This window comes from Hemiscyllium ocellatum, chromosome 45, assembly GCF_020745735.1.
Source record: "Hemiscyllium ocellatum isolate sHemOce1 chromosome 45, sHemOce1.pat.X.cur, whole genome shotgun sequence".
NCBI classification, from domain to species: domain Eukaryota; kingdom Metazoa; phylum Chordata; class Chondrichthyes; order Orectolobiformes; family Hemiscylliidae; genus Hemiscyllium; species Hemiscyllium ocellatum.
Genome location: NC_083445.1, coordinates 24,742,527 through 24,769,232, shown reverse-complemented (window position 1 = coordinate 24,769,232; position 26,706 = coordinate 24,742,527). Strand labels below are relative to the sequence as shown.

Genomic DNA, 26,706 nt, shown 5'->3' with positions numbered 1-26,706 from the left:
TGTCCATCCACAGTAACCCCACCTCCCTGCACTTGGCCCAACAGATCCAGCCAGTTCACCACAGTCCTTCAGGAAAGGGAATTCTGTTGCTACTGATTGGCCTGAATTACAGTCTCACAGTGACTTAGCTAAATACCCACTGTGGTGTTCCAACCAGCTCTTCAGTTATAATTCAATCACATCAAAAAGATCATGAACACACTCTTTGGAAAGCCCATCACACCCTTCCTTCTGAGGAGTATGATACGATCAGCTCTTAAAAATAGGCCAAAAAACAGTTTTCTTCAAACAGTTACTCTTCGGAGCATCGGTGTGGACTTGTTGGGCCGAAGGGCCTGTTTCCACACTGTAGGGAATCTCATCTAATTTACTCACTGTGCATTAAATGTTCAGAGCTCCCTGATAAAGCATAGTGTTTAAGCTGCAGACTGAAGGGTGAAATGATAAACCATGTCACAACACACCTTTTGCAGAACTTTACTGCCGCATAGCGTAATTTCCTCCAATTCAGAGTTTCTACACTTCGGACAAATATTCTAGAACATGAAATGGCTACCACAGGACACAGCTCGACCTGACCACTGAACAACACACAAAGCTGCTCATTCATGCTCATAATTTAACCAGGTCCCTTCCTTAGCAAAGCTTCTGCTGCATAACGAGTTGACCACTAATCAATCTCCTGTGTAATGCAGATCTGCTTCACATCTCTACTAACCTCTACTCTGCCAAGTACCAGATCCATGGGAAGTGGCTGATTATAATTCAAGAGTTGGTACTGTTTACATTATGGGTTGCAGTTCATTTGGGAAATGCTTTTTCTTAGATATAGCCCTATTAAATATTTAAACTGTCCAAATTTGAAAAGGTAAGAACTCTGCGGCTCAGTAATTCACCCTCCATGCCCATACAAAGACTCACCCGACAGAGCAGGCAATGTGCTGATTGGTCATCAGGGTGACTGCCTGGACTCGAATGAGTCTCTCAACTTCCTGTCAATATTGATTCAGCATTTTTTTTTTGCATACACTGTGTACCAATGCAGCATCATTAAATACCACACGTATCAGTTTGGAGGCTGCACCAACCTAACCCTGTACCAATGCCGAAGTCGCTGCCTGCTTTCCATTCCTGACTGGCCATATTGCATTCTCAAATGCCAATCAGAAACTCAGCCACAGCACACAGTAGGACAGGGCATTTTCATTTCAATTTCAACACCCCTGCAACTACAAGATGTGACTCCAAGGTCAAAGATATTATAGATTAGATTACTTAGTGTGGAAACAGGCCCTTTGGCCCAACAAGTCCACACCGACCCACCGAAGCGCAACCCACCCAGACCCATTTACCCCTTACACCTAACGGTAGTTAAGGTGGAGGAGAGTAAACAGCCAGAGATTGCAGTCCATGATAGGACCAAAAGCTACTGATGGCTTTGCAAAGTGGGGGAACCAGAAACAAAGTGGGGCTGCCATCTGAGCTGATGATGTCATGAGATCACCCACCAACTTATAACAGCTGTACTCTGTTCCAACAAGTCCCTGCTCTCTTAGGCCCAGTCACCACGCTCTCAGTTCACCCTCAGGGGTTGTGACAAGTTGCGAGCCCCAAAATGGAGTCACAGTGGGAAAATGTCAGGGAAGCAACAGCTCAGTTAGAACAAGACATGGTATTCTGCAGATTTAAGAGAGTTAAAAAAGGAACTAAGCTGCAGGACCTCAAAAAGATTTCAGATTACTTTTGTTGCCATGCACTTCTGAACACAGAAAGAGGGATGTTGTCGGTGAGGGGGAAATTTAGATTCCTGGGATTTGTGAGATTGATTCTCTGGGAGCCTGAATCGGAACTGAACCAGGAGCAATTTCATTACCATTGGGGAGGGTTTAAAACAACTCCTCTGGAAGCAAACGTTAACAAGAAGCAATGCAAAGTTGGATATTTTCTTCATTTTCCTTCTTTCTAGTCAACGTTTTGCTTAATTTTTCTGTGTTTTAAGACAGTGCCAGACAATAGTGACATTATACAACACTTCTCACTATATTCTGTAACAAGATAGACGTGGCAGTAAATAAACCAAATAAATCAATTTCTTTTTAAAAAATTCGAACAATAGATAGAGATCAGTAACATCAGAGCAAGAAATAATAAGGTAGCAAGTGACTCTGAATAAAGGGAATGCAATAAGATCTGAATGTGGAATTATTGCAACGGAGTTCACTTAATAAGGTTAAAGAGCTGCTGACAGAGGCAGCTACTTGAAAATATGATGCAGCTGTACAAAGAGACATACGTGCTACCAAATACTTTCACCCTGCACTCATCCGGATGAAATCGCAAGAATACCGCATCTCAAACGTATGCTGCAACAATAATGGAGCTGAAAATGTGTTGCTGGAAAAGCGCAGCAGTTCAAGCAGCATCCAAAGAGCCAGAGAATCGACGTTTCGGGCATGAGCCCTTCTTCAGGAAATCCAGCGTCTGCAACCTGACCTGCTGCACCTTTCCAGCAACACATTTTCAGCTCTGATCTCCAGCATCTGCAGTCCTCACTTTCTCCTGCAACAATAATGGACACAGGTATCTTAAAAAAAAGGGCAGGACTGGGTAGTAAAACATTCGAAGATACAAAAATGTCCTGGAAGACAAAAGGAATGGACAACAGTGGAAGCTTTATTAAGCAGAGCATTAAAAAAAGGGACTGGAACTAGCTGAAACTACTCTTGAAAATTGTCACCATGAATACCATCAAATTGCTCAATTCCCACACTACCATTCTAAACTGATAATTCCCTGGCTTTCCTCTCTCGTCTTGAAATAATACAGTGGCATACTTAACCTTCAAGCCTAAAAGATCCAATCTCAAATAAAGACAACCTTGGAAGAATATGTTCTCACATACTTTCTTTGAAACACTGGGATAGAAATCACCTCGTCGTCAGAGGTCCAATGCTCTGGGGAATATGGGTTCAAATTCCAGCACAGGAGAAGGTGGAATTCAAATGCAATTAATACTTCTGGAATTGAAAGTTAGTGTCAGCGGTGTTGACCACAAAACTATCATTGGTGACCCAGATGGTGTTTTTACAACAACCAATTTCCTTTAGAGAAGGAAATCTGCCATTCTTATCTGGCCAATAAATGACTCCAGACTCAGCAATGTGTGGTTGACACTAGTAATTGTTACAGCTCTGCACCAAGGAGACTTCCTTCATTCAATCAACAGAATCACACCCTCACTGGACAGAAAAGCAATGCCTGTGTGTTTCCTATTTCAATCGATGCAGGCATGATGGGCTGAATAGCCTCCTTTTGTGCCTTGGCTATTCTGTGAATTGGTGAACAGGGTTGTCAATTGAAGGTTGGTCTACTACTGGTGCGAGAGATTGCAGCCTGTTTTCTGTCTCCAGGCTGGAACAGACTGGTTGGGCTTGTACTGCTGGTGCACTGACTTCCCAAGGTACAATGAAGAATGGGCAACAAACGCTGTCCTTCCCAGAAACACCCACAGGCCACAAGAGGAGAAGAAATTAAGTTAAAATTGGCCTTAGAGATTGAAGTGTTCAAACATGCTGTGTAAATAGGAACAAGCCAATTATCTTGCCTTTTGTCGATATCAATGTACTGTATCTTTCCAGTCAACAGCAAGTAGACGAGCCCACATTCAGGCTCTCACCTACCCACCCCCACTACAATGAAGCTCTGGTTGTAGGTTTGCTCACTGAGCAGGTAGATTTGTTCTTGGATGTTTCGTCCCCATGCCAGGTAACATCATCAGTGAGCCTCTGACAAAGCGCTGATGTACTGTCCCCCACTTGATCTGTTGTGGTGGGTGGTATCACTTCTGGTTCTTTTTCTAAGAGGTTGGTAAATGAGGCCCAAATCAATAAGTTTGTTAATAGAGTTCTGTTTGAACGCCAGGCCTCTAGGAGTCCCATGCACATCTTTGTTTAGCCTGTCCCAGGGTGGGTGTATGGTCTCAGTCGAATTGGTGTCCCTCTTCATCTGTGTGAGAGTTGGTCATGTCTTTTGGTGGCTCGTTGGTGCTTGTGTATCGTGGTGGCTAGTCTCCTGTCCAATGTAATGTTTGTTGTAGTCCTTGTGGGTATTTTGTATATGACGTTCCTTCTGCTGGTTGTGGGTACAGGATCCTTTAAATTCATCAGGAGCTGTTTCAGTGTGGTGGGAGGGTTGTGGGCTACCATGATGCCTGGGGGCCGGAGTAGTCTGGTTATCATCCCCGAGACATCTTTAATGTATGGCAGGGTGGCTGGAGTCTCTGGGCATGTTGCGTCTTGTTTAGGTCTGATGTGTAGGAATTGGCAGACTGCGCTTATCAGGTACCAGTTGTTCCTGGATACGTCGTACAGGTGATTTTCCTCAGCTGCCCTTAGTTCCTGAGCGCTGCAGTGTATTTGGCTCATTAAAATCCTGATGCAGCTCCATTGGTGGATGTTGGGATGAATGCTCCTGTAGTTGACTATCTGGTCAGTGTGTGGCTTTCCTGTTCACGCTGGTCTGTAGCCCTCCATTGTCTTTGTGTTCTACCATGACACCTAGGAAGGGGCGTCTATTGTGTTCTCTTACTCTTTGGTGAACGTTATACCGGTAAGGAGGTTGTTTATGTGTTGGTGAGTTTCTTTTCATTTGTAGTGTTTTGTGATGACAATGACAAAGGACCTAAAGTTTGGGCTGGATCGTACAAACGACCAGCAGAACGAACATCGCATACAAAATACCCTCCAAGGACTGCAACAAACATATTCAGTGGTTAGTACAGCTGCCTCACAACAGCAGGAACCCGGGTTCACTTCTGGTCTCGGGTGACTGTCTATGTGGAGTTTGCACATTCTCCCCATGTCTGCGTGGGTTTCCTCCCACATTCCAAAAGATGCACAGGTTAGATGAATTGGCCATGCTAAATTGCCCACAGGGTATTAGTCAGGGGTAAACGCAGGGAAAATGAGTCTGAGTGGGTTACTCATCAGAGAGTCGGTGTGGACTTGTTGGGCCGATGGGCCTGTTTCCACATTTAGGGAATCTAATCTCAAGTCTACCAGCTCAGTGAGCAAACTTACAAGCTGATCCACAACCTGAGCAACAAGTCTTGTCTAAAATCACAAACAATAAAGTTTTCGCCCCTTGTTCAGCTTCTCATAACATTGTCATGGATAGCATTAGGAGATCATCATGAAGGGGAATACCAAATGAAAACATTCATCCAGCGACCAATATCCCACAAAAGGAAAATACTGCTGGCCACGCAAAATGGGCTTCACGAGCAGCATGTTCCACCTCAAAACTGCAGGGCTGACACAGCATTTGCTGACTAGAAATCACTCAGACGGCAGTAAACCCAGGGAAAAAAATACATCAGGCCTTCACTGCAACTACAGAACAACCTCGATTGTCCTAACGTCAATTATCTGAATTTCGGATTATCTGAACAAGATCTCGAGGTCAAGTAAAAACGTTATCAGTTATCCGAACAATCGGTTATCTGAACAAAATACTCCCCACTTGTCTACTTCAGGTAATCAAGGTTCTTCTGTATCTGCACGACACCAAAATTTCAGGACATAAACGAATGGGAGAGGGCGTGGGGGGAGCAAGACAGGAGAGGGCGTGGGGGAGAGGGGCTGGCTGTGAGGGGCTGTGGAGGTGGCATGGGGTGGGGAATGCGAGGGGGGACAAGGCAGGAGAGGAGGGGCTGTGAGGCAAGGTGACAAGATAGGAGGCGCCATGGGGGTGGGACAGGAAGGGGGTGGGGGGAGGTGGGACAGGGACGGAGGGGGGGGAACGGGGGAACAGGGAGGGGGGAAACGGGGAGGAGCTGGGGGAGGGGGAGAGGGACAGGGAGGAGCTGGGGGAGGGGGGGGACAGGGAGGAGCTGGGGGAGGGGGGGGACAGGGAGGAGCTGGGGGAGGGGGGGGACAGGGAGGAGCTGGGGGAGGGGGGGGACAGGGAGGAGCTGGGGGGGGGGACAGGGAGGAGCTGGGGGAGGGGGGGGGACAGGGAGGAGCTGGGGGAGGGGGGGGACAGGGAGGAGCTGGGGGAGGGGGGGGACAGGGAGGAGCTGGGGGAGGGGGGGGACAGGGAGGAGCTGGGGGAGGGGGGGGACAGGGAGGAGCTGGGGGAGGGGGGGGACAGGGAGGAGCTGGGGGAGGGGGGGGACAGGGAGGAGCTGGGGGAGGGGGGGGACAGGGAGGAGCTGGGGGAGGGGGGGGACAGGGAGGAGCTGGGGGAGGGGGGGGACAGGGAGGAGCTGGGGGAGGGGGGGGACAGGGAGGAGCTGGGGGAGGGGGGGGACAGGGAGGAGCTGGGGGAGGGGGGGGACAGGGAGGAGCTGGGGGAGGGACGGGACAGGGAGGAGCTGGGGGAGGGACGGGACAGGGAGGAGCTGGGGGAGGGACGGGACGGGGAGGGACGGGACGGGGGGGGACGGGGAGGAGCTGGGGGAGGGGGGGGACGGGGAGGAGCTGGGGGAGGGGGGGGACGGGGAGGAGCTGGGGGAGGGGGGGGACGGGGAGGAGCTGGGGGAGGGGGGGGACGGGGAGGAGCTGGGGGAGGGGGGGGACGGGGAGGAGCTGGGGGAGGGGGGGGACGGGGAGGAGCTGGGGGAGGGGGGGGACGGGGAGGGGGGGACGGGGAGGAGCTGGGGGAGGGGGGACGGGGAGGGGGGACGGGGAGGGGGGACGGGGAGGGGGGACGGGGAGGGGGGACGGGGAGGGGGGACGGGGAGGGGGGACGGGGAGGGGGGACGGGGAGGGGGGACGGGGAGGAGCTGGGGGAGGGGGGGGACGGGGAGGAGCTGGGGGAGGGGGGGGACGGGGAGGAGCTGGGGGAGGGGGGGGACGGGGAGGAGCTGGGGGAGGGGGGGGACGGGGAGGAGCTGGGGGAGGGGGGGGACGGGGAGGAGCTGGGGGAGGGGGGGGACGGGGAGGAGCTGGGGGAGGGGGGGGACGGGGAGGAGCTGGGGGAGGGGGGGGACGGGGAGGAGCTGGGGGAGGGGGGGACGGGGAGGAGCTGGGGGAGGGGGGGGACGGGGAGGAGCTGGGGGAGGGGGGGACGGGGAGGAGCTGGGGGAGGGGGGGGACGGGGAGGAGCTGGGGGAGGGGGGGACAGGGAGGAGCTGGGGGAGGGGGGGGACAGGGATGGGGGGGGATGTGGTCTGGGGGTCAGTGGGGAATGGAAATATGGTGGGGTGGGGAGGGGTGGGAGGCGGTCGCTGTGGGGGACGGTAACGGGTGAACAGACCGAGTATGTGGGAACAGTCTCCCTCTACAACCATTACCTCCTCCGGGCGGCTGCAGCTCCCCCGCGGCCTAGACGGCTCGCCTCCGCCTCGGCCTGGATTTCTTCAGCTGCCCTCTCTCCCCCTCCCCTCGCCCCAATACACATAGCCCCACCCCTCCCAGGTACAGGTCACAACAACACCCGGGCAACGCCGGTGACTGACTGCCGGCTTAGCCAACCAGCACACAGCCTGCCTCTCCGATCGGCCACGCCGTCCGCCAATAGAAATGCGGTTCTCCTCCTGATTGACAGCGTCTGGAGCAATACAAATAGGACCCTCACCTGCACCGCTTCCTTGTATAACCAATCAGAGGAGGATGGGGCGGGACGCTGGTGATTTGATTGACAGCTCACATTCCAAGCTGGGATAATGGGGACAGCAATTTGGCTCCACAACTTTTTGCACAGTCCATTTCTCCACAACTCATTTTCCTCTGCAGAGGCTCAGTCAGACATCCTATTTGCCATAAGATCAAACATAGGCCATTCACCCCATTGAGGGATGGAGCAGAATCAGGGAGAACTGCAGCTGTGGAGATTAGTGTGGGAAAGTATGCTGAAAAAACACAGCAGGTCACACAGTATCTGAGCAGCAGGAGAGTCGATGTTCAGGCATAAGCAACTTTCTCTCAGTCACTAACTTTACTGCGAAGCCTCTTCCAAGGATACCCACCTTGATGAAGTTCTCCTCCTCCCTCCACAAGGATCTCAGTGAGTCTCTTTCTCACTACACCCCCACCAAGTCATTTCCTCTACCCTAAAGCTCTTCAACCACGTTCTGAAGCAGACCCGCACATTCCTGACGAAGGGCATATGCCCACAACATCGACTCTCCTGTTTGTCCTTCAGTGAGATCATGGTTGATCAGATATGGTGGTTCAGTGGTTAGCACTGCTACCTCACTGCACCAGGGACCCAGTTTGATTCCAGCCTCAGGCAACTAGCTGTGTGGAGTTTGCACATTCTCCCTGTGTATGCATATGTTTCCTCTGAGGCCAAAGATGTGCAGATCAGGTGAATTGCCCATTAGTGTATTAGCTGAAAATGTGTTGCTGGAAAAGCGCAGCAGGTCAGGCAGCATCCAAGGAACAGGAGAATTGATGTTTCGGGCATAAGCCCTTCTTCAGGAATGAGGAAAATGTGTCCAGCAGGCTAAGATAAAAGGTAGGGAGGTGGGACTTGGGGGAGGGGCATTGGAAATGTGATCGGTGGAAGGAGGTCAAGGTGAGGGTGATAGGCCGGAGTGGGGTGGGGGCGGAGAGGTCAGGAAGAAGATTGCAGGTTAGGAGGGCGGTGCTGAGTTCGAGGGTTGGGACTGAGACAAGGTGGGGGGGAGGGGAAATGAAGAAACTGGAGAAATCGGAGTTCATCCCTTGTGGTTGGAGGGTTCCTAGGCAGAAGATGAGGTGCTCTTCCTCCAGCCGTCGTGTTATGGTCTGGTGATGGAGTCGTCCAAGGACCTGCATGTCCTTGGAGGAGTGGGTGGGAGAGTTGAAGTGTTGAGCCACGGGTTGGTTGGCTTGGTTGGTCCGGGTGTCCCAGAGGTGTTCTCTGAAACGTTCCGCAAGTAGGCAGCCTGTCTCCCCAATATAGAGGAGGCCACATCGGGTGCAGCGGAGGCAATAAATGATGTGTGTGGAGGTGCAGGTGAATTTGTGGTGGATATGGAAGGATCCCTTGGGGCCTTGGAGAGAAGTAAGGGAGGAGGTGTGGGCGCAAGTTTTGCATTTCTTGCGGTTGCAGGGGAAGGTGCCAGGAGTGGAGTTGGTGGGGGGTGTGGACCCGACGAGGGAGTCACAGAGGGAGTGGTCTTTTCGGAACGCTGATAGGGTAGGGGAGGGAAATATATCCCTGGTGGTGGGGTCCGTTTGGAGGTGGCAGAAGTGACGGCGGATGATACGCTGAATATGGAGGTTGGTGGGTTGGTAGGTGAGGACAGTGGGGTTCTGTCCTGGTGGTGATTGGAGGGGCAGGACTCAAGGGCAGAGGAGCGGGAAGTGGAGGAGATGTGGTGGAGGGCATCGTCGATCACGTCTGGGGGGAATCTGCGGTCTTTGAAGAAGGAGGCCATCTGGGCTGTACGGTATTGGAACTGGTCCTCCTGGGAGCAGATGCGGCGGAGACGAAGGAATTGGGAATATGGGATGGTGTTTTTACAAGGGGCAAGGTGGGAGTCGGTCAGTTTATAGTAAATGTCCGTGTTGATTCGGTCGCCCGAGATAGAAACAGAAAGGTCCAGGAAGAGGAGGGAGGAGTCTGAGACAGTCCAGGTAAATTTGAGGTCAGGTTGGAAGGTGTTGGTAAAGTGGATGAACTGTTCAACCTCCTCGTGGGAGCACGAGGCAGCGCCGATACAGTCATCGATGTAGCAAAGGAAAAGGTGGGGTTTGTGCCAGTGTAGTTGCGGAAGATGGACTGTTCCACATATCCTACGATGAGGCAGGCATAGCTGGGGCCCATGCGGGTGCCCATGGCTACTCCTTTGGCTTGGAGGAAGTGGGAGGATTGGAAAGAGAAGTTGTTCAGGGTGAGGACCAGTTCAGTCAGTCGAAGGAGGGTGTCAGTGGAAGGGTACTGGTTGGTGCGGCGGGAAAGGAAGAAGCGGAGTGCTTTGAGTCCTTTGTGATGGGGGATGGAGGTGTACAGGGACTGGATGTCCATGGTGAAGATAAGGCGTTGGGGACCGGGGAAGGGAAAATCATGGAGGAGATGGAGGGCGTGGGTGGTGTCCCGAACGTTGGTGGGGAGTTCTTGGACTAAGGGGGACAGGACCGTGTCGAGGTATGTGGAGAGGAGTTCGGTGGGGCAGGAGCAGGCTGAGACGATTGGTCGGCCGAGGCAGTCAGGTTTGTGGATTTTGGGCAGGAGGTAGAAACAGGCGGTGTGGGGTTGTGGGACCAAGAGGTTGGAGGCGGTGGATGGGAGATCCCCTGAGGTGATGAGGTTATGAACGGTCTGGGAGATGATGGTTTGGTGGTGGGAGGTGGGGACATGGTCAAGGGGGCAGTAAGAGGTGGTGTCCGCGAGCTGGCGTTTAGCCTCAGCAGTGTAAAGGTCAGTGCGCCAAACTACTACCGCGCCTCCCCTGTCTGCTGGTTTGATGAAGCTCCCATTAGCGTATTAGTTAGAGGGAAACGAGTCTGGGTGGGTTACTCTTCAGAGGGTCAGTGTGGATTTGGGCCGAGGGGCCTGTTTCCACACTGTTGGGAATCTAATCTATAATCCGCAACTGCATTTTCCTATCTTAACCCCAAAGCCCTTGATTTTTTTTCTCATCTCAAATTGTCTGACGTCACCATTCTTTTTGTATCTTTTAGCCCACATCTATCAGTCACCTCCCACAGTGGCCTGAGTGTGTGGCCAATCCAAACCTGCTGCCAGCAATCGGACCTCCATCTCTTCACTCCTTTTACATTGTTGAGAACTGACCCACTCCATCCAGAACCACTTTCTAGTCTTTTGATGCAAGATTTCTCAAGGTCCACACTCCAAATCACTATCTCATTAATTATTTTCAAAAAATGTATATTTATTCCTATGTTGAGAAATTATTCATATGGAATCTTGACAATTGTTATTTTAGCACTGATTCATGTGCATGTTTAACCATCTTTTTACATTTTCCAGGTACTTAAATTGGTTTGAATCAGTGCAGATAAAGGCCATTAAGCCCATTGAGTCTGCACCAACCCTCCCATAACCATGGTGGCACAGTCATTAACACTGCTACCTGGATGTGCAGGCTACAGGGAATAGCCATGAGTAATGCAGCACTACAGGGGTGGGGGTGGGGGAAAAGAGAAAAAGAGGACTCTGGTTGAGTGGGATGCTCTTCAGAAGGGCAATGCAGACTTTATGCACTGAATGGCCTCTATGTGCACTGTAAGGATCCTATGATCGGATATTATTATCTCCTCCAAAAAGCAAGTGTGGCAAGGATAGTTTCAAAGGACTTAGTCCTACAAGTCACACAGGGATTGAGGGTGTAGGTTTGCTCACTGAGCTGAGTGGGATGAATTGGACATAGTAGGTTGAATGGCTTTTTCCTCACTAACATTTAGGTTCCAGAGCACTTATCCAAAATTCTTAGTGTACTTGGACTGTCTGAACAGAATTACAGCACAAGAAGCCAACCATTGGCTTTTTATTGCAAAGAATTATAACTGACAAATGTTTCATACATTATTATTTTAAAGATCTATTATTTGATTGGAGAAAAATGAAGCTTTTACCAATTAGATAAGGCAGACAGAAACTAATTCCATTGGTGGGAGAGCTCTGTAGTATCAGGAAGAGAATGGTGTTGTGGTAATATTGCTGAGCTAGCAAGCTGAAGACCCAGCCTACAGCACACATGGATTCAAACCCCATACATGGAAGTTGGTACATTTAACAAATTTGGAAGTGAAAGCTTGTCTCAATGATGGTGATTGTCCTCGGTTGCAGAGTTAGAGACATACAGCACAGAAGCAGACCCTTCGGTCCTACATGTCCATGCTGACCAGATATCCTAACCTAATCTAGTCCCATTTGCCAATATGTGGCCCATATCACTGTAAACCTTTCCTATTCATATACCCATCCAGATGCCTTTTAAGTGCTGTAATTGTACTAGCCTCTACCACTTCCTCTGGCAGCTCATTCCATACACACACCACACTGTGTGAAGGTTTTGCCCCTTAGGTCCCTTTTAAATGGTTCCCCTCTCACCCGAAACTAAAGCCATCTGGTTCCCTCGAGGGAAGGAAAACTGCCGACCTTACCCAGTCTGGTCAACATGCCACTCAATAAACAGATGTGACTAGAATTTACAAAATGGATAAAGCATTCAGAACAAAACAGATGAACTGAAAGCACAAGTAGAAATAAATAGGTATGATTAGATTGCTATTACCAGTCTGAACCTTGAAAGTTGAAGACATTTCAGAAATTGTGATGGGAATAGTTAGTTAATATTGGAATGTGCACAGAGGAGAGGCATGGGGTTGGGCTCCAGACAAAGAGGAGAGTCACTTCTGGGAGTGGCATTCAGGCCTCCAAACAATAACACCATTGTAAGATGAAGTACGTAAGGGAAGAAATAATGAGAGCTTGTCACCAATAATCATCTACACGTCCACTGGAAATGTCACGAGGACAAAGATAGCCTGGAAGAGGAAGTCAAAGAATATTTCCAGGATAGATCCATAGAACAGCACATTCTAGAGCTGGAACAGAACAGAAATTGCAGCAGAGTTAAATGTTTCAGATCCAAGTGACCCTTCTTCAGAACCGGTTATAGCTAAGGTGGTTGATACATATACTGAAGGAACAGCAGGGGGAAGGAGTAAATCACAGGTGGAGCCCAGAAAGAGAGAGAGAGAGATAACACAGTTGGGCAGATAAAGGAATTAGTAAAGATAAGCCTGGGACATCTTACCTTTATACACAGCATCCGAGACACCATTATCCCCATCCCTACATATCCCCCCTTTTGTCTCTAACAACCAACAGAGATGGCACGACAGTATGATATACTCAGGAGGAAGTTGCTGACGTGACACCATGAAGTCCAGAGTCACATGCCATCAGGTAAACATAGGGAAGGAAACCTCTGCCAGCTGATGGATCAGTGTTCCTCCATGTTGAACACCATTTAGAGGAAGCAGATGTGGGTAAGGGGGCAGAATGTACTCTGGGTGTGGAGGGGAATATCTAGCACAAAGTGTGGCCCAGCAGCCTCATTACTGATGGAGCTGGTCAGGTCCTAAAGGGCATTGCTTTGAAATTGCCTCTTCAACAGGTGGTGAGGGATTCAATAAGAGGGAAAAACATGCTTGATCCCATCCTGAATCTGCTCGCTGCAGATCCATCTACCAATGACTATCAGTAAGAGTGACCACCTCATAGCCCTGTCTTCACATTGATGATAATCTCAATCATGCTAAATGAATTCAAGCAGGTCATCCAATCAGAGACCCATCAAGTCTGTATCACCATAAAACACACATCTATCTCTACTCGTTGTACTTTCCCACGATAGGCCCACCGCTTTCAGTGTTCTGACACTTCATGCCCATTCAAGTACTTTTCAAAGGTTTTGAGGTTTCGTATCTCCACTACCCTCCCAGGGTCCACACCCCATCACTCTCTGAAAATATTTGTCCTAAAATCTCCTACATTCCACCTTAATATTATGCCCTTCTTAACTGACTTTACAAGTAATGAGAACACCTTCAACAGCCATTCACCATGTCCACACCCTGCAATCTCATACACTTTTACCAGGTCCCCACTCGCCATTCTCTGCTCCAAATGGAACAACCTGATCTTATCCAGCCTCTCCATCACTGAAATGGTTCATAGGAGAAAGTGAGGACTGCAGATGCTGGAGAGCAGAGCTGAAAAATGTGTTGCTGGAAAAGTGCAGCAGGTCAGGCAGCATCCAAGGAGCATCCTGCTCCTTGGATGCTGCCTGACTTGCTGCACTTTTCCAGCAACACATTTTTCAGCTCTGAAATGGTCCATCCCAGGCAACAATGTTGATGAATCTCCTTTGCACCCTCTCCAATGCAGTCACATTCTTCTTGTGATGTGACTGGAATTAGACACAGTACTCCAGCTGTGACCTAGGCAAAGTCGTGTACAGCTCCAACATCATCTCCCTGCTCTTATCTGCATCCTGACTGAAAACGTCAAACATCCGTATGCATAGAACATAACATTACAGTGTAGTATAGACCCTTCAATGTTGCGCCAACCTGTGAAACCAATTTGAAGCCCATCTAACCTACACTATTCCATTAGCATCCATATATTTAACCAATGACCATTTAAATCTACTATTGTTGCAGGTAGGGCACTCCATGCTCTTACTACACTGATTAAAGAATCCATCTATTACCCTCAATTTAAAGCTATGCCCCCTCATGCTAACCATCACCATTCAAGGAAAAAGGCTCTCACTGTCCATCCTATCTAATCCTCTGATCAACTTGTATGTCTCTATTAAGTCACCTCTTAACCTTCTCGCTCACAAAAACAGCCTTAAGTCCCTCACCCTTTGCTCACATGAGCTTCCTTCCAAAAGCAGGCATCATCCTAGTAAATTTCCTCTGCACTCTTTCCAATACTTCCACATCCATCCTGTATGTGGTGACCAGAACTGGACACAATACTCCAAGTGCGGCTACACCAGAAGATGGTACAGCTGCAGCATGACCTTATGGTTCCGAAATTCAGTCACTCTACCAATAACAGCGAACACACCATATGCCTTCTTAACAATCCTATCAACCTGGGTGGCAACTTTCAGGGATCTATGCACACAGTCACAGATTTCTCTGCTCATCTGCATTACCAAGAATCTACCATTAGCCCAGTACTCTCTATTCCTGTTACTCCTTCCAAACTGAATCACCTCACTTTTCTGCATCAATCTCCATTTACCACCTCTCAACACAGCTCTGCAGCTTATCTAAATCCCTCTAACTTGCAACATCCTTCAGCACTATCCACAACTCCACTGACCTTAGGATCATCCGCAGATTTACTAACCAAACTTCTACGCCCTCATCCAGGTCATTTATAAAAACATAAACAAAACATCAATGGTCCCAAAACAGATCCTGACAGTTTGAACACCACTGGTAACTGAACTCCAGGATGAATATTTCTCATTAACCACTATCCTGTCTTCTTTCAGCTAGCTAATTTAGTGATCCAAACCGCTAAATCACCCTCAATCCCATGCTCCTGCATTTTCTGCAATAGCCGACTGTGGGGGACCTTATCAAACGCCTTACTGAAATCCATATACACGTCAACCACATTACCCTCATCCACCTGTTTGGTCACCTTCTCAAAGAGCTCAGTAAGGTTTGTGAAGCATGACCTACCCTTCACAAACTGTGCTGAATCTCCCTAATCAAATTGTTATTATAAATTGTCTCTCTCATAATGCTTTCCAACACTTTACCCACAACTGAAGTAAGGCTCACAATCTATAATAACTAGGGTTGTCTCCACTCCCCTTCTTGAAGAAGGGAACATTTTCTACCTTCCAGTCTTTTGGCACTATTTCTGTAGACAATTATGGCAAAGATAAAAGCCAAAGGCTCTGCAATCTATTCCCTAACATCCCAGAAAATTCTAGGATAAATGCCATTCGGCTCAGGGGATTTATCTATTTCCAAATTTTCCAGAATTGCTAATATGTCCTGCTTAGGAATCTCAATCCTGTCCAGTTTAATACGCTGTATCTCAGTATAACTTTTTAAACTGCTCTGTTAATCTGTCCTGCCCAATCATGGATCTATGGATAAGCACAACATCCCTCCACTTCGAATCCTGCCACGCACCAAGTACTCTCTTATCCTTTCCTGGTTTCCATTTGCAGAGTTAAATTCCATTTCTCACAACTCTGCTAATCTGACCAATCCATTTATATCTCCCCATAACCTAATACCTTTCACCTCATTGTTACCAAATATCCAATCTTTTATACAATCCCAGTGACATGATCATCGACATTATTTATTACAAACAATGGACATTGGCAGAGTGTGCTATTGACAAAATACACTGCAGAAATTCACCAAGACTCCTGCAATGACACCTTCCAAACCTGCAAACACTCGCACCCAGAAAGTCATTACTTCCCTCCAAGTTAAACACTTGGAACGTCACTATAACCGGGTTTACACATTCCTGTACCTACCTCTGTGGCAGGAGATGGCACGATGGCATGCACAGGATGAAGATGATGCCTCAGCTTCACCTTCTCAAGGATAGCTGGGGATTGGTCAGGAAGTGTTGGCCTGGCCAGCACTGCCCACATCCACCCAATAACCAATAAAAATAAGCACGCAGTAACCCACCAAGAGAGGAGCCCCCAAGAGGGTGTGAATGGAAGGACAATGAGCACAATAACATCCAGAGGAAAATGAGTTTGAACCAAAATTTACAGAAAGAAATTAAGCAAAACAGAGCTGAGGAGATGTCCTGGAATTGTTGAACACCGTGCTGAGTGTGGAAAGCTGCAAAGTGACTCAGTGAAAGAGGAGGTGCTTTTCCTCAAGTTTACATTGAGTTTTATCCCAGCACAGCTGGAGGCCATAGGCCTCAATCCTGTCCCCATCACCACTTCCACAGGAAGGTACAGATCAGGCTCAGATACAGACTGAGGCTCCTTTATACTGAAAGGAGTGGTCCCTCTACACTCTTACACTGAAGCAAAAGCTCCCACTATCCTGTCCCCATCAAACAGGGACAGTATACAGATTGATAATGTATAAAGCTCCCTGTTCCCTTTTAAGCTGAACATGAACCTGTTCATAACAAACACTCCCAGAACAGGGACATGATGCAATGAGATTCTTACAAATAAAACTGGAAGGAAAGTTGTCCTCAGGACAGAGACAGCACAACGTGAAGTACAGAGCAAAACTGCTTTTACTCTATGAATTAAAAGTGAGCTGAAAGTTAAGTTCTCCCTACAGTGCCCCAAGGACAGGTTTAGATACAGAAGAAAGCTTCTGCCAAGGATAGATACAATACAAGATAAATCCCTTCATTCTGCCCAATCCCTGCTTTCCATTCCCACCCAATCTCTCCATGGTTCTCACTGTCAGACTCCCCAGATCAGGATGGGTAGAATACAGTAGACCCTTGTCTGGCCCATCGAGCTACCTTTGATGATTGTAGTCATGGGGCCTTCCCGATGAGATCTTGTGGAGCTGAATTCAGTCAGGTGACAGCACAGCAACTCACAGCCATTCCTATTGGTCCAAATGAAATCAATCCTCCTGAGAATAAACCCATGAGTTCAGTCATTGGTGGAGATTGTAGAGATTGGGGTTGGTTGATTGGTTCAATGTTGCTGCCCCTAGTCACATTGGTATCAGGTGAGTGTGAGTTGTGTGTATAAAAGGAGCTGGTTGGGGAATGTGGGGATGGTTGAGTTGTTTGGGATTATGGGTGGTTTTGTAATGAGGGGTTTGTTCCCTGTGCTAATGTTAGTTGGAGCTGTCTGTTGCTCTGATACATGGCAGCAGTTTTTGACCCAGAGGTTTCCATGGGGGATAGTGAGAGCCAGCCCTGTTCCTGAGAGAGTCCCTTCTCATTGGGGTTCTAGTTTCCCAGTGTCTGAGGTTGTGAGTGTGTCCCCACTACAGACTGTGATGGTGCAGTGTGGAGAGCACAACCTGCTGGTCAAGGCCCAGCTGGATTTATTTGGAACTGGGCACCTGGTTAAAGCTGCTGACCTGACCCTGGGGACAGTAGGCTGTCGGCCAACCAGGGTCTACCCTGAGAACCTCACTGTCCTCTTTGACTATGGGCTGCAGGAGTGTGGTAGTAGATTGCAGGTAATGGGAGTTCTCCACACTTGCAGGAAGCTTGGCTTGTAGATTATACCAGTTAGGGTTATGTTGAGGAACACTGATTTATTGAGGGACTGTCTCCTGCTGGCTTTCTATGCTGGATTAGACTAGACCTTAACTGGTCTCTATCTTAAAATTTGTGCTGCAGTTCTTATTGGGTTGGAAGCTTCTGATTATACAGGTGGTTCTGTGAATTAGTGATAATGTGGAGGAGTGTGAATGGTTTGACCTTTCACCTGAATATGAATTGAACGCTACATTTTCTATCAGTGCCTTCCAGCATAACACTTTTCTATAGTGAAGTCACAAAGAATGCAGCTGTCATGTTATCGCAGAATGATGTTTAGTTTTGTGGTGAGCAGTCTATTCTCCTCAGTCAGATTGGTTTTTGACTCACTCAGTCCAGTTTCATCCCAATTGGGGGACTGTTATGTGAATAAAATGACTTGTCTAGTCCTTGAGCTCCATATCTGACCTGTTGGTAAAACTGGTTTGGTTCCATTCTGGTTAATTGTTGTTTTAACTTGTTTCTGCTTCTCTCTGAAGCTGATGTTTCACTAACCTTGTTAGTAATCCCTTCCCATAATCTGGAGACTTCCTGTTTTACCTTGTAGATAAAGATCACCATGTTCCTGTTCCATCTATCTGTAGTTCTGCTGGGATCTTAAAACCAATCCTGTTGACCAACTGAGCATTCCCTGGCCTTTGGAATTCCAATAATTCCTGATCTTTGGAATGATGTAATACCATCTTCAATTGATCCTAAAAGACTAACCCCTGACCTGTGACCTATTGCACTCCAGTAATGGTCTCTGCAGCTCTGGGGTTGAGGCTCAAGGCCTGGAGGCTGTTATGTTCTGTAAAGAGTTCAGTTAATGGGATGCTGTTGTGAACCCTGTGTAGATCCTTCTCACTAAGAATCAGCTGCTCATTCCTTAACCTGGTATCTTTCAGATCACTGGGGATTTCCTGATCTACACCATCCACCTGACCCACACCCCAAACTATCCTGGATCTATCATTGTGAGAACCAATGGGGCTGTTGTTCCCATTGAGTGCCGTTATTTGAGGTGAGAATCTTGACTCGATTGTCAACATGATCCCCAGCTGCTGCTGTCATCTGACCCAGGACTAAAATGGCTGCCCTGTTTCTCCCCAGGAAGGGCAATGTGAGCAGTAACCCCATCAATCCCACCTGGATCCCATTCAGCTCCACCAGGTCTGGAGAAGGCCATCTGTCATTCTCCCTGCGTCTAATGAATGGTACGTGATGGGTGGCTGGGGAGGGATCTCCTGGTGTCACTCACAGTGGGTTACACCCACTGTCTCCAACCCTTGTCCTCCTGTACTTCAGGTGACTGGCTTACAGAGCGCCCTTCCACTGTCTACTCCCTGGGAGACCTCATTCACATTGAGGCGTCTGTTTCAATGGCTAACCACGTACCCCTGAAGCTGTACATTGATCGCTGTGTAGCTACACTGAGCCCAAACAAAGACTCCACCCCGAGATACAGCATCATTGACTACAATGGGTAAGGAGCTCTCTGCTTTCTCCAGCTGCTCCCATCTCAATGGCTTCCCTCCATTCACTTCACGGCCCTTTGTCCATCTACAGTTGCCTCCTGGACAGCGAAGCTGAGGACTCCTTTTCAACCTTTGTGTTGCCGGGAGACGGGCAGGAGCCAGACAAGCTCAGGTTTGACCTGGATGCCTTTCGTTTCTATGGAGATGAGCATTCCTTGGTAAGAGGAAGCTGCTGATTGGTATCTCCATGGTGGGAGGGAGTCACTAAATACTAACTTGTTCTGAATGTGTCCCTCAGATTTTCATCACCTGTCACCTGAAAGTTGCGGCAGTGGATCAGGGAGATTCCAGGAACAAAGCTTGTACTTTCCGGAAACTGGAGGATATGTAAGTTCCCTCTCTCTGTCCCTCAGGGATGTTGCTGTTGGGAGAGGTGATGCACCATGTGGTTGATGGGCTGTTTCACTCGTTTAGCTGGACCCCATTGGAGGGATCTGACAATGACATTTGTGCCTGTTGCCATGTGGGGAACTGTGGGAGCACAAGGGAGATCGTGTCTCCCTCCAGAGGAAGGAGAGACCTTGGTCCTGAAGCTGGTAGGACATTGACCATCTTGATTTTGGGGTCCCCCTCTCTCTTCTCTCCCTGACTGGGATGTTTGATCTTTCAGAGAATGAAGCTGGATTGAAGTGGGAAGGGGAGGCCTCACTTGGCCCCCTGATCATTCTGGATACTGGGCTGACCAACCTGGCAACTGAGCCCCTGCCTGAGGCTGAAGGAAGGATACAGGAGAGGTCTGCAGGTAGGGAGCTGTCTGCCTGCTAGTTTCCCTTTCTGTTCCTGTTTCTCTCAGTAACCATTGGTTTCTCCTTGTCCTGTAGGTGTGGAGCTGGTTGTGATGGTGACCCTGACTGTGACAGTGGTATGTCTGATCTCTGCTTCATTGCTGGCCTTGGTCCTGTACAGGAAACACAAGCGAACACCCATCAACTTTTGATGACATCGTCAATAAAGCAGTGATTCAGTGTCTTCTGTCTGGAGCTGGTTTTTCTGCATCCTCTTGTTAAACTATTCCTGGGTACAATCTCTGGGCTTTGCCTGTCCAATCCATGCACTGAGCTTCCAGGATGATTTGGGTTATTGAAGATATTGTTTGCGTTATCCAGTGAGTACAGGGGGTTGTAGACCTCACTGGAAAAGGGTTTCTGGATTTGATTAAAATCTGTTAGCAGAACATGCTGGAGGACCTGCTCAGATGTGGCAGCATCAGAGGGTGAAACAGCTGGTGTTTCCAGTCTTCTGGGTCTCTTCAGAAGTGTCCAAGGGGATTCCCACTGTTAGTCTCCACAGTTGAGTCAGTCAGAGTGAGGCATCCATTGGGAAATGACTTACTGCAGGGTCTGAGAGAAATGCCTGCAGCTTCCTCCTTATAGCATTGGCCTCAGGGTGTCAGATACAGAACCTGATTTGGGAGCCAGTGCGGTGAGGACCTGGCTGTGGGATATACTCGAGGTTTTGAAGGTGACTTTTGTGGTGCTGTGGGTGGCTGTAGGGTCAGGGCAGGCTGAAGCAGCCCAGAGAATCGTCCTGTAATGGGATGAGAATCAGTTGTAGTGGATTCTCAGGCTGTGACTGCCCCAGTAAGCCTGGGATCCAGGTGAAGTTAGTCCTATCCACAGGGCAATGACTGGTGGTGGGGAGGATCCATTTTGAGGAATGGCATACCCCAATGCTGATTTGGCAATGGGTTATCTGTGCCTGAGGATATGACCAGTCAGGGGGATAGAAAACAGGGGTGGTTTTCATTTCCCTAAAGTGGGAACTGGACTTCCAACTCCTTTAATGGGAAAAGGGTCATGGAAATTGGTCGTAAAATTCTCTCGTTCCCTCCCTCCCTTGAGAAGGGAAGGAAATTGGCCTAATGTGACTCCAGACCCTGAGCACTCAGCTCATTTTACCCTCGAGTGAGTCAGCAGCTCCATTGTATCCAACAGCTAAAGCCTTCCCAAAAAAACTGGATGGACTAAGATTGTTGTGGGTTAGTGAGGGACATAAGCTGCAGAGCTGGGCTGAGGCATGGCAAATGGAGTTCAATATGGAAACATGAGGTGATCCTGTTTGGAAGGAGGAACAGGAATGCAGAGTACTAGGTTAATGGTAAGAATCTTGGTAGTACAGATGAGCAATGATCTTGGTGTCCATGTGCATCAACCCCTGCAAGTTGCCACCCAGGTTGGTAGCCTTGTTAAAAAAGGCATGTGGTGTGTTAGGATTTACTCAGGATTGAGTTTCAGAACAATGAGCTTATGTCACAGCTGTAGGATATGCTGCATTTGGACTAGAAACACTTCCCTTCATGGAATTATAGGAAGGATGTGGAAGCTTTGGAAAGGCTGGAGGAGATTAACTAAGATGTTGCCTGGAATGGAGGGAAGGCAGTGGGACTTGAGGCTGTGATCACTAGAGGGTAGAGGCATTGAGTTGAGACCTGAGAGAATCCAGGTTAGATAGGGTGGGCAAGTGAGTCTTCTTTTTTCCAATGGTGAGCATGAGGGGTCATTTGCTTTAAACTGATAGGTGATCATAACTGGACAGATGTCAAGGTAGTTTTCTTCATAAAGGCAGGGCATTCTATGCCCCAACAGTGGTAGACTCACTGATGTTAAGGGTATTTAAATGGTCATTGGATAGGCACATGGATGAGAATGGAACAGTGAAGGTTAGATGGGCTCCAGATGTGTTTCACAGGTTGGCAGAATATTGAAGGCTGAAGGGCCTGTACTGTTTTTGTGTTCTATAAAACACAGCATGGTATACACTGCTACCATTTTCTGTTCTCTCTCCCCCAACAGGGGCAGCAGCACAGTGTGATAAACAGGGAGTTGTCAACATGGATCTCATGGGGTCCAGAGTCACATGTCAGCAGGTCAAACTGTTGGATGCTGCATTCCACTCTGTACCAGCTGATGGGTCAGTATTCCTCCATTGTGAATAGCATTTAGAGGAAGCAGATGGGGATAAAGGGGCAGAATCCCCTGTGTAGAGGGAATGGTCAGCCCTGTGGCCCAGCAGCCTCATTACTGACTGAGCTGGCCAGCTCCTGAAGGGCATTGCTTTGAAACTGCTTCAAGAGTTGGTGAGGGATTAATGGGATTGAAAAACAGGCTTGACCCCACCCTCACCATCTGCTTTTTTTTTATTATTTCTTCAAATAACTGGATTGGAGGCAATGGTAGATGTGATCAATTATGGATTTCAGGAAGGCATTTGACAAGGTTCCTCCTGGGAGACTGGTTAGCAAAGTTGCATCTCATGGAATATAGAACTAGCCATTTGGACACAGAACTGGCCCTGAAGGTAAAGTACAGAAGGTGGTGGAGGGTTGCTTTTCAGACTGGAGGCCTGTGACCAATGGAGTGCCACATGGATTGGTGCTGGGTTGACTACTTTCTGCCATTGAGATAAATGATTTGGATGTGAACAAAGTGAATTGGCAGATGGCTCCAGATTTGAAGGTCTAGAGGACAGTTGTTCCAATAGGCTGAGGGGCAGATGGGCATTTAATTTAGATAAATGCAAGGTGCTGCATTTTGGAAAAGCAAATCAGAGCTGGACTTGTACGCTGAACTGGTAATGTCCTGGGGAGTGTGGCTGAACCAAAACCTTGCAGTGCAGGATCATGGTTCCTTGAAAGTAGTCACAGGTAGATAAGAGTGACCAAGCTGTTTGGTAATTGCTCCTTTTTGCTGCTGAGTAGAGGGGTTGGGAGGTTATATAGCAGCTGTACAGGACATGGTTAGGCCAATGTTGGTATATTGTGGGCAATTCTGGTCTCCTTCCTCTCATGAGGCTGTTGTGAAACTTGCAAATCTTTTCTGAACCCTTTCAAGGATGTTGCCAGGCTTGGAGAATGAGCTATGGGGAGAGGCAGAATAGACTAAGGCTGTCTTCCCTGGAGCGTTGGAGGATAAGGGGTGACATTAAAGGGTTATAAAATCATGAGGGGCATAGATAACAAATGGACAAGGTCTTTCCCTGGGGTGGGAGACCCCCCCTGTCACCCTAAACCTATTCCCTCTAGTTCTGGTAAAATATAAAAAAGGGGCCCAAGGAACAATGCTCTCATGTAGAAGGTGATGCATGTATGGAGGGAGCTGCTGGAGAAAGGATGGTACAATAACAGCATTTAATAGGAAGGGTTTAAGTGGGATTTGGGCCAGGTGTTAGCACCTGGGACTAGATTAGGTTGGGATATCTGCTCATCAGGGAGGAGTTGGACCAAAGGGACTGTTTCTGTGATGTACAGTTTGATGACTGTGTGCTAGCTGTGGCCATGTCTATTAATGGCTGTGATCACTAAGGGTGACCACCTCAGTCCTGTCTTCACGGTGATGATCTCTATCATGCTCAATGGGATAGACTTCAAACAGGTCATCCAGTCAGAATACAAAAGAGTCTGTACCACCATATAACACACTGCTCTCTCTCCACTTGTCTCTCTTTCCCCATATAGGCCCATGGTTTCCAGTGTTCTGAAGCTTTGTGTTCATACACATATTTATCAAAGTGTGCGGTTCCTCCTTCCATTACCTGTGCTGTCTACAAGATACACTGCAGCAGTTTACCAAGGCACCTCCAACAGCACCTTCCCACACTGGGACTGCTCATAGCTTCCCTCCAAGCTCAACACTTGGAATGTCACTGTAACCATGGTTACAGATTCCCTTGATACTGTCTTCCCCATAAAATACTCCCAGATAGTGATAGCACACTGTTTAATACAGATTTAAACCTGCTCTGCTGCTTTGAGCTAAAGGTAATATGAAAGCAAAGTGGCCTCTACATATTGTCACCATTTAACATTCCCAAACAGGGAGAGAATAAGATTAGATACAGAGGAAAGTTACCTTCACAGTCTCCACATCAAACACTCCCAGGAGGAGGACAGCATGGAGTTAGATACACAGGGAAGTCCTCTCCACACTTAAGTGGACAGTAAAGTTGCCACCAGCCTTAAATTGAACGTCACCATCCTTCAAACCTGTTTCTGTCACACTCCCCCAGGACAGATACAGTATGGGGTAGTGGTTAGCACTGCTGCCTTGCAGCACCACAGACCCGGGCTTGATTCCAGCCTCGGGCAACTAGCTGTGTGGAGTTTGCACGTTCTCGCTCTGTGTGGTAATTTCCTCTGGGTGCTCCAGTTTCCTCCCAAGGTCCAATGGTCAGGTGACTTGGCCATGCTAAGTTGCCAGTAGTATTAGGCGTATTAGTCAGAGGGAAATGGGTCTAGGTGGATTACTCTTTAGAGGATTGGGTTTGTTGGGCCGAAGGGCCTGTTTCCACACTGCAGGGGAATCTAATCTTTCTAAAAAAATACACAACAAACTTCCCGATGGACTATCCCAACCAAACATTCCCAAGAGGAGGTGAAGGATGATGTAAATATGTGGAACACGCACTTTGTTCTGCCTAAACCTTGTCTCCAAACCACATCCTATGACAATCTGTCTGTATTTCTCACTGTCACACTCCTGGGTTCAGACCCACCAGTCACCCTCCTCCATCGATGAGTCACATGTCAATGTGGCAGAAGATTGCAAATAATTGTCAGCTTGGGTTGGCGGTTGTTCCTCACTGTGACCCTGGCTGGGGTGGGCATGAATATTGGGTGGGGGAAGGTCTGATTCCAGCTTTCTCAAACTCCACACTACCTTTACATTGTCTTTTGGACCGTGCTTCAACTGCTTTCTGTCTCTCCCCTTGTGTTGTCATCCCCATTGGTCTGGAACATTCGGATTCCTCTGAACTTCTTGTATAGTTCTTCAGTGCTTCAGCTCCACTTCCCGTGGACAGATCCATTTGAATGGAGGGGTCACCCCGTCCAGCTTAATTCTGACGGGTTGTTCTATTTTAAATAAGCAGGAGGGGGGAGTTGAAGTGCCTTGTGCTGGAAGACTCCAACTGACTCTCTGTGAAATAACCAGGCTCCTGGATGAAAGCTGTTCTGTTTCAATATTTTCACTTACTCCTGCTTCCTTTCCCTGGGCCCTGCCACTGCCCTTTTCTTGAGTCACATTCTGATTAATCAACCCAGGTCTTGTGTGAACAATCTCTCCTCCTAAAATGTGGAGGTTGCATGTCCTAATATGACAAGGCCAAAAAATACTTGCAGCCTCATTTCTCCTGTTAATGAAAATCATCACCATCTGCCTCAATGTCCCTCTCCCCTGAATGTTTCCTGATTAGCATCTTAGTCCAAGTCATACAGTCACACCTCTCACTACCACTTCTGCTGGCAGTTTATTCCATATTTGCACCACAGTCTGTCTCAAACAGCTACCCCACAACTGCCTCTTGAAGCCCACACCCCCTCCTCAGGCCTCCAGCTTATAACTCCCCTGACCCATCCTGGGGAAAGGACCTCTACAAAGGTCAACACACAACCTCCTATGCTGCAGGATCAAGCAAGTCCCAGCCTCTCCCTATGCCTCAAATCCTCCAGTCCTAGTCTCATCCTTATAAATCGTTCTTACATCCTTTCCAATTTAATAACATCCTTCCCATTGGGTAACCAGAACGGTACAGAGTATTCCAAAAGTGGCCTCATCAATGTCCTGTCCTGCTGCAACATGAACCCAAGCTCCTGTACTGAATGTTATGATCAATGAAGGCAAATGTGTCAAATGCCACCTTCACCACCCTGTCTGCCTGTGATAGCACTGTCAATGAACAGTATACCTGAACCCTTTGGTCTGCCTGTGTTCACCTACACTCCTCAGGGCCCTACCATTAACTGTGTAAGACCTGCCCTGATTTATCTCCCCAAAATGCAACACCTTACATTGATCTGCATTAAACGCCATCTTTCATTCCTGATGAAGGGCTTTTGCCAGAAACATCGATTTTCCTGCTCCTCGGATGCTGCCTGGCCTGCTGTGCTTTTCCAGCACTGTTCTAATCTTGACAATAAACTGCATCTGCCATTCCTTGGCCCACCTTGCTTCTCTTTGATAACCTTCTTCACTGTCCACTGTACCACCAATTTGGTGTCATCAGCAACCTTACTAATCGTGCCTCCTACATTCTCTGCTGAGCCAGTGATATGAATGATAAACAGCAGTGGACCCAGCACCAATTCTGCTGAACACCGTTGGTCACAGGCCTCTGATCCAAATAGCAACCCTCTACCATGACTGCCTCCTGTCGTGAGGCCAATCTTGTACCCAATTGGCAAGCTCACCCTGAAACCCATGTGACCTAACTTTACAAATTAGTCTACCACGTGGACCCTTGTCAAAGGCTTTGCTAAAATCCATGCAAACAACTTTCATCACTTAGCCTTCATCTCTCTCTTTGGTCACTTCTTCCAAAAAACAGTCAAACAATTTTAACAGACACGGCTTCCCAAGCACAAAACCACGCTGACTATCCCTCATCAATCCCTGCCTTTGGAAATGCATCTGGATCCTGTCTCTCAGAGTTTCCTCCAACAACAAACCCATTACTGACGTCAAGCTGTAGT

The 26,706-nt window shown here is 48.4% G+C and overlaps 2 protein-coding genes across 6 annotated transcripts in view; one reads left to right on the top strand and one right to left on the bottom strand.

Annotated features, from left to right (window-relative positions):
• The window catches only part of pnpla6 (patatin-like phospholipase domain containing 6), a 202,565-nt gene extending 195,180 nt beyond the window's left edge, over positions 1 to 7,385 (bottom strand). For 3 of the 5 annotated variants that reach the window (XM_060855275.1, XM_060855277.1, XM_060855276.1), the window contains exon 1: positions 7,295 to 7,385. The gene's annotated coding sequence lies outside the window, so the exon portion shown is untranslated. The remainder of the gene's footprint in view (positions 1 to 7,294) is intronic. The other 2 variants (XM_060855278.1, XM_060855279.1) reach the window with 1 other exon arrangement.
• Positions 7,386 to 12,840: 5,455 nt separating this feature from the next.
• On the top strand, positions 12,841 to 20,178 carry LOC132835885 (zona pellucida sperm-binding protein 3-like). The gene is made up of 10 exons (XM_060854982.1): positions 12,841 to 12,867; positions 17,451 to 17,642; positions 18,612 to 18,727; positions 18,817 to 18,920; positions 19,012 to 19,189; positions 19,273 to 19,399; positions 19,480 to 19,568; positions 19,656 to 19,777; positions 19,852 to 19,983; positions 20,063 to 20,178. The coding sequence occupies exons 1-10, from the start codon at positions 12,841 to 12,843 to the stop codon at positions 20,176 to 20,178; spliced, it is 1,203 nt and encodes a 400-aa protein (XP_060710965.1).
• Positions 20,179 to 26,706: the final 6,528 nt, after the last annotated feature.